We start from the raw sequence: 12,794 nt of genomic DNA, 5'->3' as shown, positions 1-12,794 counted from the left end.
ATATTTTCAACGATTAAGGAAATAAAAACGGCATCGCTTGAAGTAGTCAAGGCTGTACCAAAAAGTACTTACGAGAAGTGCTACAAGGATTGGAAGAAGCGTTGGCACAAGTGTATTGTATCTGAGGGGGATTACTTTGAAGGGGACAACATGAGTATTTATGAATAAATTAATATTTTTTTAATGAAAATATGAAGTCACTTTTTGAACACAACTCGTACATGTGGATAATTTTAACAGAAATGACGAAGCCATGAAACTTTACGATATATGGGTAATATCTCTACACAATCAGTAGATAAATTTTTATCTTTGACGTACGGCAGTTCGATAGTTTTATCTCCGAGAAGTATTATCTCTGCCGATCACGTATAAACTAGCCCGCCCGTTTCCGCGCTACCCGTCTCAGTCAGCACGACTCAGCGGAAACAGGGGCACCTCTGAGGATGTCCACCACAGTTCTGGCCGAAACGTCAGGTGACACACAAGATTCGCCGACCCGGGAGATTCATCAGTAACTGTGACATCCGTAATATAAAAGCGTTCACTCTGTCTCTTTCTGCATTCATTAACTGCCGCATCATGGACATACCCTTCCCTTGGAATGCCATGCCAATAGGAAAGCCCCGTTCTCATCTGAAGTACAGGACACAAAACAATCATGCAAATTAGGACTGCTGATATATTTTTTTTAAAATACAGGTTATCCGATACATCGATACTGAATATATGATCGATAACGACCCTCGATGTATGGACGGAAAGGGTCGATATATCAACCGCAATAAAAGATATCGACGCACCGGCCCTCAAAAATATCGGTTGCACACTGTAAATACACAGCAGACTTTACAACTGTATATATAACTATTGCTTTATTATTAGGTATTTTGTAAATCAACAGCCTAGCGGTGTGTCTATCGCACTTAGAGCTTGGCGACAACCAAATTGATAACAATACTAATCGCACGTGCAGTAAGTAATGTGTCTGTCAGATGGTTCAAATAGCTGTCAGCACTATGGGACTCAACATCTGAGGTCATCAGTCCCCTAGAACTTAGAACTACTTAAACCTAACTGACCTAAGGACATCACACACATCCATGCCCGAGGCAGGATTCGAACCTGCGACCATAACGATCGCGCGGCTCCAGACTGAAGCGCCTAGAACCGCTCGGCCACACCAGCCGGCCGATGTGTCCGCCGTCGTTTGGTTTCGTCGCAAATCGGATTTTAACCCTCCCTCTCCCCCCCCCCCCCTCTTCCAGTGCAACCGGAGTAGTACGTAGTGCGACCTATACTTGCTTCCGCAAAGTCAAAGAGAAAGACTGCGCGCGAATGCTCCAAAAAATAGCAAGACTCCCTCACACCGCGGAAGCAAAATTATGTTCTACTATAGTTCCAAAAGAATAATTTCAAATATTCACCGAAAACTGCGAAAAAAAGTAAAATAAAAAGAAAATATCGGCACTCGATACTGCCATTTCAGTATTTTATGAACAGCCCACTGCAAATAGGCTACGAAGCCGGATTGCTAGTACAATCATTCTGGTCCTGCGTGGATTAATAACACCAGCGTAGCAGCAGTTGCTGGAAACCTATTAACTTCCTCCCGCATACCCCCCCCCCTTTTACACACACACACACACACACACACACACACACACCACTCTGCTCCTAGCGCTTCTCCTTGCCTCATTAGTACAACCAGCGCATTCAATCCACTGATTTAAGGGGACGCTGTATGTCCTATACCGCCAATGTTAAATTATCGAATTTTGAGACCCATTACCTTAAATACTTTTTAAGACGCCAACTTACAACTTTCTATAATTATTGAATGCACCTTTCTAGATACACTGATCAAGAATTATTACTAAAATTGTACTGTTGGGCATCTCATCTTCTTTTTTACAACCACTCAATTTTGTGACAGAATTCTGTAAACAAATGAACATAAAAACAGAACAACTCAGGATGTTTTAATTATTCTAGTTCCATACATATGTTGAATCTCACACTTGATATGCTGTGAAAATTTCATGTCTCTACCATCAGTACTTTTTTAGAAAACGATTCATTTATTGCAAAATATGTAGTTCGGAGATATTGAGGTTTAAACCTTCTTTATTACAAATTCTTACACAGACTTACATTTCTGCGTCTTTTATGCACTAGAATTGCCCTGGCCCATACTCTGTGTCTTCTTCAGTGCCACAACAGCCCAGCCCTTGCTGCCTCCTCTTCTTTCTTCCTCCTTTTGTCATTTGCTGAGCAGCTAACTCTGCTTCACGTACACGAAGCTCATCCAGTTCCCGCAGTCCTTTAGCTGTGTTCTGTCCAAATCTTACCCCTAACTTCTCCAGAACCTTAAGCCTTTCATAATTCCCACCATTAAAAGTTATTATAGCTTGAGAGACTGCTAACATCGTAAGACCAACAAATACATTTTTAGGCACACGGGAACACACAATATTATTGAAGGACTTATTCACATTCTGGGTCTTCCCATGTAAACACTTCTTTACGAGCTCAGGATTTGCCAGCTCTCCGTAAATAGGTTTGATTGCCTCCATTACTGTGTGTAAATTCAGAAAATTCAGCTTGCCTGTATTTACACCAAGTGTTTGCTGGAGGTGGACACAAATCATGACATGGCTAGGACAGGTGTTTTCAAGTACTTCAGAAGAAAATGCAGGTCTCACATATCTGTTACCCGCAAATTTGCGTTTCTTCAAGCTACTTTCACTCCTACTCATGATAATCACACTACTTTCAACGAAAACTAGTATTAGAAACAAATGACTGAATTGTTTTATCGTAATGCCAACTTCTGAGACGTAGCAGTAGGCACGAAACAAAGCAAATCGCAGCCTTGTAGACTGTGTACGTCCCAAGACTTGACTGCTCAACCGTGGCAGTGTATGGGTAGACGCGAAATTTGACAGTCACACCTCAACATTCAAAATATTATTTGAACGTCTCACAATTGTCCGATTTTAATGTATTACATATTAGGGTGACGTTCTTGAGGACAATATTATGGAAATGGAAGAGGATATAGATTAAGATGAAATGGGAGATATGATACTGCGTGAAGAGTTTGACAGAGCACTGAAAGATCTGAGTCGAAACAAGGCCCCGGGAGTAGACAACATTCCATTAGAACTACTGATGGCCTTAAGAGAGCCAGTCCTGACAAAACTCTACCATCTGGTGAGCAAGATATATGAGACAGGCGAAATACCAGCAGACTTCAAGAAGAATGTAATAATTCTAATCCCAAAGAAAGCAGGTGTTGACAGATGTGAAAATTACGGAACTATTGGTTTAATAAGTCACAGCTGCAAATTACTACCACGAATTCTTTACAGACGAATGGAAAAACTGGTAGAAGCCGACCTCGGGGAAGATCAGTTTGGATTCCGTAGAAATATCGGAGCACTTGAGGCAATACTGACCTTACGACTTATCTTAGAAGAAAGATTAAAGAAAGGCAAACCTACGTTTCTAGCATTTGTAGACTTAGAGAAAGCTTTTGACAATGTCAACTGGAATACTCTCTTTTAAATTCTGAAGGTGGCAGGGATAAAATACATGGAGCGAAAGGCTATTTACAATTTGTACAGAAACCAGATGGCAGTTATAAGAGTTGAGGGGCATGAAAGGGAAGTAGCGGTTGGGAAGGGAGTGAGACAGGGTTGGAGCTTATCCCAGATCTAATTCAATCTGTATATTGAGCAAGCAGTAAAGGAAACAAAAGAAAAGTTCGGAGTAGGTATGAAAATCTGTGGAAAAGAAACAAAAACTTTGAGGTTCGTCGATGACATTGTAATTCTGTCAGAGACAGCAAAGGACTTGGGAGAGCAGTTGAATGGAATGGACAGCGTCTTGAAAGGAGGATATAAGATGAACATCAACGAAAGCAAAATGAGGATAATGGAATGTAGTTGAATTAAATCGGGTGATGCTGTGGGAATTAGATTAGGAAATGAGAGGCTTAAAGCAATAAATGGGTTTTGCTATTTGAGGAGCAAAATAACTGATGATGGTCGAAGTAGATAGGATATAAAATGTGGACTGGCAATGGCAAGGAAAGCGTTCCTGAAGAAGAGAAATTTGTTAACATCGAGTATAGGTTTAAGTGTGAGAAAGTCTTTTCTGAAAGTATCTGTATGGAGTGTAGCCATGTATGGAAGTGATACGTGGACGATAGATAGATTGGACAAGAAGAGAATAGAAGCTTTCGTAATGTGGTGCTACAGAAGAATGGTGAAGATTAGATGGGTAAATCACATAACTAATGAGGAGGTATTGAATAGAATTGGGGAGAAGAGGAGTTTGTGGCACAACTTGACTAGAAGAAGGAATCGGTTGGTAGGACACATTCTGAGGCATCAAGGGATCACCAATTTAGTATTGGAGGTCAGGACGGATGGTAAAAATGGTAGAGGGAGACCAGGGGATGAATACACTAAACAGATTCAGAAGGATGTAGGTTGCAGTAGGTACTGGGAGATAAAGAAGCTTGCACAGGATAGAGTAGCATGGAGAGCTGCGTCAAACCAGTCTCTGGACTGAAGACCACAACAACATACATAATGTATTACATACGAAAATGTTCAGCAAAGTCCAAAGTACATTACGGAGAAGAAAACAAGTAAAATTTCAACGAATTTTACGTACAATGTCCCCTTAAACGGAGTGGGCAAAATACGTAATACTGGCCCTGGTATATATGACTGCCCACGCCTAAGATAGGCAACCCAACTTACATCTCGCGCGTCAGGGAGAGCCGATGTGACTCGGGTTGCCTACCTTAGGCGTGCGCAGTAGGTATTCCGTCGGCCGGCCTGTAGTACAGGTACAGGTACAAGTATGTCTTGTGGACTCACCGTTGTAGACGAGCGCGAAGAAGGCCTTCTTGACGAGCAGCTGCGTGTCAAAGACGACCAGCTTGGCGCTGGTGGGGATCAGGTCGTAGCACTTGTGGAAGCGGAAGAACTTGACGAAGATCTGCGCCTCGTCCTCCTCTGAAACAACAGCGGGCGGCGGCGTCAGACAACTTACACGTACAGTCACCACACAACTGTGTAAAAAGAAAACCTCGTGTGGGAGTTATTCCGAGTAATATGGCAGTTTCCAGAACGAATTTTCACTCTGCTGCGGATTTGAAGTGTTCTGGCAGATTACAAGTGTGTGTATCTGACTCGGACTCGAAGCCGGGACCTTCACCACTGGCGGGCAAGTCCCTCAGGCGGGGTACTGGCGGAAGTAAAGATCTGACAGCTCGCGTTGCTCAGTCGGTAAAGGCGAAGGTACCTGCTTCGAGTCCCAGTTACACATTTTAAATCCACCTGGAAGTTCCAATATGGGAGTTAGGACATAGTTTGCGACTGTGTATACAGTCTTACCTGGACTATATGCGCATCGCTTTATTGGAAAACACCTCCGGCATTCAGTTTTCTGACTCGTGCATCTCCACGCCTCCTTCCACAAACAGGCGTTAAATTTTTTTAACAATTCATTTCTTAGCGTTTGGCGTAGTAGATCACATGAATCAAATATAAACAATATACAATACAAACATTAAGTATGCATGCAAAACCTACAGCTCATATAAAAGAAAAAGAAAGAATCGATACAAATAAAGACACAAAATATATAGGACCACAAAGTACGAGGAGGTTTGACAAGTCTGGTGAATTTCCACGAGGGAATGAAACATTCTTTTTTGCGCCTTCATTGTTGGTAAGCTTGAGTGTGCCGGAGTTTGTATAAAAAGTTTCAATAGCGTACAGTTGACTGTTGACAGCCGCCTGAATTGATCAGTCCACCGACTGCGACTGACAAAGGAGAAAACAGAGTTTCGTGCTGTTAATAAACATTTCCATTTGCAGTATTTGAGTGCCGCACAAATCAAAACAGAACTGCCTGAAGTTCACGCGGACTCTGCACCGTCATTGAAGATCATTTATTTTTTGGATTAAAGAATTAAAACGTGGTCGACCAACTACCGAAGACCGTTCCGGCCATCCAGTTGAGGTCGCTATAGAGGAAAGCATCGACGAAATAAAAAACACTTGAGATTGCTGAGACTGTAGACATCCCAACTGAGCAAGTGGACAATATCGCGCTCGGAGAGTTGGCTACGAAGAAGATGGGCGCTATATGGGTGCCGCGATTGCTCAGAGTCTACCGAAACCGCATCCGGCACAAGATTTCAACGCAATCTCTGCATGTCCATCTTTTTCAAAGATAGTTGCGGAACTTGGCTGTTCGATACAGCATGTCAAATCGAACACCTCCCAGCCGTCTAGTTTCCAAACTTACTTTATCTGGCTTCCAGTTTCGGCGATTTACTAGGCTGTCTTCACGCCCCTGACCGTCGTGTAGGAATATTCCAACTCGGTTCTGACCAGAAGAGGGGCCAGGAATACTGGTGTTGAAACTTCCTGGCAGATTAAAACTCTGTGCCGGACCAAGACTCGAACTCGGGACCTTTGCCTTTCGCGGGCAAGTGCTCTACCATCTGAGCTACCGCCCCGTCCTCACAGCTTTACTTCCGCCAGTACCTCGTCTCCTACCTTCCAAACTTTACAGGAGCTCGTCTGCGAAACTTGCAGAACTAGCACTCCTGAAAGAAAGGAGAGCTTCTGTAAAGTTTGGAAGGTAGGAGACGAGGTACTGGCGGAAGTAAAGCTGTGAGGACGGGGCGTGAGTCGTGCTTCGGTAGCTCAGTTGGTAGAGCACTTGCCGGCGAAAGGCAAAGGTCCCGAGTTCGGGTCTCCGTCCGGCACACAGTTTTAATCTGTCAGGAAAATTTCATATCAGCGCACACTCCGCTGCAGAATGAAAATCTCATTCAATACTGGTGCTGTATTAGTAGATTTCTCCTTGCTTCAGCGATCACTTCAACCATCATCTGCCCATCAGATGGTGGTTGAAGTATTCGCTGAAGCAAGGAGAAATTACTACTAAGTCGGCCGCGGTGACCGAGAGGTTCTAGGCGCTTCAGTCTGGAACCGCGCGACTGCTACGATGGCAGGTTCGAAAAAATGGTTCAAATGGTTGTGAGCACTATGGGACTTAACTGCTGACGTCGTGAGTCCCCTAGAACTTAGAACTGCTGGCCCCTCTTTTGACCAGAACCGAATTGGAAACTTCCTACACGTCGGCGGGTGCCTGAAGATGGCGTAATAAATCGCCGAAACTGGTAGCCAAATAACATAAATTTGGAAACTCGACGGCTGAAAGGTGTTTAAATTTGACATCCTGTTTCAATGCGAAGTCTGGCGATGCTTAACTGCAGTCCGCAAGACTTTTTACGCCGATTTGTGACTACTGAAAAAACCTGGATCCATTATTAAACACCAGAGTCAAAACAGCAGCCGACACCATGAACAAACTCTGGTGAAAGTGAACCGAAGAAGGCAGAGATCACTTTGTCAACTGGTAAGGTGACGGCGTCCATTTTCTTTTTGGGGGGGGGGGGGGAATTCCCAAAGAACTATCCTCATAGACTACTTGGAAAAAGGCAAAACCGCAACTGGACTCTATTATACTTCATCGCTGAATCTTTTCAGACATGGGTTCGCTGAAAGGGTTGGCACGCAAAATAGTGCTCTTTCCACAGGATAATGTACCACCCCACAAATCAGCGATAACAATGGCCAAAGTGCACGAATTTGTCTTCGAACTGCTTCCTCATCAACCCTATTCACGAGTGACTTCTTCCTGTTCCCCAACTTAAACCTCTGCTTGCTGGGAAGAAATTTTTCGATCGAGTGAGAAAGTAATAGTTTCAGTGAAGAAGTATTTTGCAGAGTTTGAGAGAACCTGTTTTTTCGATGAGATGAAAAAGCTGGTAGATCGCTGGACCACGTGTTTATCCTTCTGAGAAGTAAGGTGAGTTGTTCACAGAACTTTTTTTTTTGTTTTACCGGGCTTATCAAATCAGCGTTGTACACGGAAACACAACCACAACCGAACGGCCACACTGCTGCTCTATTCCGCCGCCTTTTCACTGGCATTCATGAATCCGGACCGCTCAGCAGTTAAGCCTGTCAGTGGAGAATCTTCAACTAACTTCTTGTGTATGTTTAACTGTCCCGCCCGTAAGTTTGGTAACACCACGTGCAGTGTGGACCCAAGTAACTCCGAACGCAAATCGAATATGGTGAGGAGTGGCAAGTACCCTTCGCCAGGCACTGTTTCAGCGTCCGCTGCGACTTTCCAACACAGCTGCGTACAGAGCAATATCGGGTTCCCGAGGCGTGCTAGACTGGAGAGTCCGAACAAAGGGACCGGCGCAGCGACGGCTGAAGGGCGCACAGCAAACAGACTCCAGCCCTCTCCAGCGCCGCTTTGTCTTCCAGGCCTGGCCTCCAGGGCAGCCGCCGCCGCTGCTTACACAGGTGCCGACCGTAACCACCGAAGCCTCTGGACCGTACACTGCAGTGCAGTCCAATACACAATCACTTCTTTGTACCAACCTTGAGTGTGCCGTAAGTTGGCATTACAACCTGGACGACGTAGGGTAAATGCGAGGGTGGTTTGAGAAGTTCTCGGAATCACCACGAGCGTCAGCGCTAGCGCAACGAGTTGTTCACGTGATATTCACTGGACCGTTGCCTGTAAACACGTGCCACGTCACTGTGTAATGTCTATTGCAGCGGTCTCTCCGCGGTATTTTCAGAATTTATTTTATAAATTATACAGGGTGATTCAAAAAGAATACCACAACTTAAAAAATGTGTATTTAATGAAAGAAACATAATATAACCTTCTGTTACACATCATTACAAAGAGTATTTAAAAAGGTTTTTTTTCACTTAAAAAACAAGTTCAGAGATGTTCAATATGGCCCCCTCCCGACACACGAGCAATATCAACCCGATACTCCAACTCGTTCCACACTCTCTGTAGCATATCAGGCGTAACAGTTTGGATAGCTGCTGTTATTTCTCGTTTCAAATCATCAATGGTGGCTGGGAGAGGTGGCCGAAACACCATATCCTTAACATACCCCCATAAGAAAAAATCGCAGGGGGTAAGATCAGGGCTTCTTGGAGGCCAGTGATGAAGTGCTCTGTCACGGGCTGCCTGGCGGCCGATCCATCGCCTCAGGTAGTTGACGTTCAGGTTTCATAACTAACCTTTTTCGTAGGACTCTCCATACAGTTGATTGTGGAATTTGCAGCTCTCTGCTAGCTCTGCGAGTCGATTTTCCTGGGCTGCGAACAAATGCTTGCTGGATGCGTGCTACATTTTCATCACTCGTTCTCGGCCGTCCAGAACTTTTCCCTTTGCACAAACACCCATTCTCTGTAAACTGTTTATACCAACGTTTAATACACCACCCATCAGGAGGTTTAACACCATACTTCGTTCGAAATGCACGCTGAACGACTGTCGTCGATTCACTTCTGCCGTACTCAATAACACAAAAAGCTTTCTGTTGAGCGGTCGCCATCTTAGCATCAACTGACGCTGACGCCTAGTCAACAGCGCCTCAAGCGAACAAATGTACAACTAAATGAAACTTTATAGCTCCCTTAATTCGCCGACAGATAGTGCTTAGCTCTGCCTTTTGTCGTTGCAGAGTTTTAAATTCCTAAAGTTGTGGTATTCTTTTTGAATCACCCTGTATAACTCAGTACATATCTCGAAATATCTCTTCTTATCTTACCGATTCCTAAACTTTAATATACGATTATTATCAATGCGAAGTAGTTTCAAGCCCTATTATTCCTTGGAGCGTGCATTTACTCCATGGAATAGCTCCTCTGCTATCTATGTTTTCTCTTATGAAAAGAATGATTCAGATCTTGCGGATTAGCCGTGAAAGAACGAAGATGTATACGTATGTATTGTTGAGCCAGTCGCCATCTTGATGAGATTCTGGCGGTGGTAGTGGTTAGTGTTTAACGTCCCATCGACAACGAGGTCATTAGAGACGGAGCGCAAGCTCGGGTTAGGGAAGGATGGGGAAGGAAATCGGCCGTGCCCTTTCAAAGGAACCATCCCGGCATTTGCCTGAAACGATTTAGGGAAATCACGGAAAACCTAAATCAGGATGGCTGGAGACGGGATTGAACCGTCGTCCTCCCGAATGCGAGTCCAGTGTGCTAGCCACTGCGCCACCTCGCTCGGTATGAGATTCTGTATGAGAAGGAATTTAATACATGAACTAAACTAAAGTAAGTGTGTTCGCGTATTGTTTAACTGATTATTATTGACAGTGTCTGCTTACTACGCTGTGTTGCACGGGATCAGTGGAGAACGCCTGATTTACACTGGACGAACCTGCCGTTTTGTACGCTCAAGGTATCCAGTTTATTACTTTCAAGAAATGGGCTAACACGGTCTTACCAGCAGATCTCCGGTCTTCCCCATGTGATCACCGAAAGTTAATAATTATTATAAATGTTTGCAGGAGATCGACTGACAATTTTCGTCGCACCGAGACTTCGAAATTGCTTCACTGCCTTTGGAATTTCAGTTAAGCTCAATTTAACCACGATAAAACAGTATTGAACTGTGTCAATGTGAGGAGCCTGCTTTGTGAATGAAAATTCCCTTGATATACGCGTGTTTTTTACTATCCTGATCAGTGAAGCTAAATCAGGCCGGTGTGAGAGAGGTTTTTAAATTTCAGATCCCACAAAAAATATTAAAAGTGCTCTTTGCAATAGAGCTATGGCGGTGACGTGGCTCTGTTGTTCCCGCGTACTGATTTGCGAAGATGGAAAAAAAAAAAAAAAAAAAAAATCGAGATTCGAGCAGTGATTAAGTACTTCGTAAAGAAAGGTATGAGAGCAAAGGGCATTCGTGCCCATTTCCAGAATACACTGGGGGACTCTGCTCCTTCATATTAAACTGTTGCCAAGTGGACAAATGAATTTAAATTTGGTCGGGAGAATTTAGATGATTATGCGACGATCGTTTAACTGCAGCCTACCTAGCCTCTGAATGTGAGACAGTGTTTTCTTTTTTCGTCTCTTTCCCCTTGTCAGGCGCAAGCTAATTGCTAGGGAAAAATCGACACGTTTCAGATATATCGAGGGTCAGAAGAGTCAACAGGGGCAGTGAGATCATGATCCGCGCAGTGGTCGGCCAAGATGAGTCACTAACCCAGAAATCGCTGCAAAAGTGCAGAAAATGGTGACGAAGGACCGCCGATTGAAAGAGCGCGAAATTGCTCGCGCTTCCCAGATGTCATCTGAAAGGGTACGTCAGATTTTAACTGAAGAATTAGAAATGTAAGAATTGTCTGCGAGGTGGGTGCCGCGACTCTTGACGCTGGCTGGATCAAAAACGCGCGAATATGGACATACAGGAACAATGTTTGGCCCGTTTTAGGAGAAACTAACAACATTTTTTGCGCCGGTCTGTGACCACAGATGAAACTAAGGTGCACTGGTACACCCGGAGACAAAACAACAGTCAAAGCAGAGGAAACATGCTGATTCTCCACCACCACAGAAAGCAAAGACAACTCCTTCGGCGGGAAAGGTCGCAGCATTAGTGTTCCGGGATGCGAAGGGGATTCTGTTTGTAGAATTCACAGTTCACAGGCGAAGTACTGTTGCTATGCCATTTTCGCATCGACCTTCTCTTCATAATTATGTTGCATAAATGGAGATGACGTTTTAATTAATGACGACGCCTTTGGCACGATTGTTTCATGTACCTCCACTGCACGATGTGATTTTAGTGTATTTTTGCTTCTGATGAAGGTATATTTAGGTATACCGAAACCGTGGTCAAGGATTTCAATAAATCATTATCCTACAACTGCTTGGCTGTTATCATTTACCGTGATGATTTTCGACAGTTACTGTTTCAGCCGTGTTTAAAATCTTGAAATTCCGATTCTAACACCGCACCCCTACCTCTTCCCTGTCCACTCGTGTTTCGTTCTTCGATCTCGTCATCAGACTACAGAAACGCTCTCAGTTCCTCAGTGAAGAAACTCTCCGAGTCGGCCGCGAATCGAACTCGCGACCCCGGCACCTAGCGCCACTGCCACTAATCCCTATACCACAAGCTGTGGGCTATATCTGACAAATAATTGAGGACGTCGGTTGCAAAAGTGTTGCTCCGAGATGAAGAGGCTGGTGCGAATCGCACCGGTTAACTGATGAAGAAAACTGGAGGTGGCTAAGAAGCTGCGAAGAATGAAATGAGCGTGTGGCATTTCCAGCCGGGAGGCCCCATCTGGGTAAGTTTGGCCGCCAGGTGCAAGTCCACTGCGGTCGACGCCACACTGGGCGACTCGCGCTGGGTGATGAGGATGAAATGGCGATGAGGACAACACAACATCCAGAAAATCTCCAACCCGGCTGGGAAGCGAACCCGGGCCCGCTGCATCGGAGGTTAGCATGTAACTACATTTTTTTATCTCATTGTGTTCGTTATGGGTCGTCGTATTTGTGCCGGGCGCACGTCCTAGGATGCTTGTTCAGGTTTATCGTTGGTTCACTGACGCAGATTATTTTTTATTATTACGGACGGCAGTTAACCCTCTGACGGGCACACGCTTAGCTACTGTGCCGGCGCCACTCGGCTAAGCAGGCGGACTAAGAATGTCCAGACTGCGGTCCCAGGGGCCTCCAGACTGCGGTCCCAGGGGCCTCCAGACTGCGGTCCCACGGGCCTCCAGACTGCGGTCCCAGGGGCCTCCAGACTGCGGTCCCAGGGGCCTCCACGCTGCGGTCCCAGGGGCCTCCACGCTGCGGTCCCAGGGGCCTCCAGGCTGCGGTCCCAGGGGCCTCCAGGCTGCGGTCCCA

At 45.0% G+C, this 12,794-nt stretch overlaps 1 protein-coding gene across 1 annotated transcript in view; it reads right to left on the bottom strand.

The window, feature by feature from the left end:
- Nucleotides 1-12,794, bottom strand: part of LOC124554141 (5'-AMP-activated protein kinase subunit gamma-1) — a 619,663-nt gene that overhangs the window by 87,933 nt on the left and 518,936 nt on the right. Inside the window, exon 7 of the mRNA XM_047128206.1 lies at nucleotides 4,896-5,033. Within this exon, the coding sequence (XP_046984162.1) occupies nucleotides 4,896-5,033 (138 nt within the window). The remainder of the gene's footprint in view (nucleotides 1-4,895; nucleotides 5,034-12,794) is intronic.

The sequence above is a fragment of the Schistocerca americana genome, chromosome 11 (assembly GCF_021461395.2).
Source record: "Schistocerca americana isolate TAMUIC-IGC-003095 chromosome 11, iqSchAmer2.1, whole genome shotgun sequence".
NCBI lineage: Eukaryota > Metazoa > Arthropoda > Insecta > Orthoptera > Acrididae > Schistocerca > Schistocerca americana.
The sequence above is the reverse complement of the archived record's forward strand: the minus strand, read 5'-3'. Positions and strand labels throughout refer to the sequence as shown.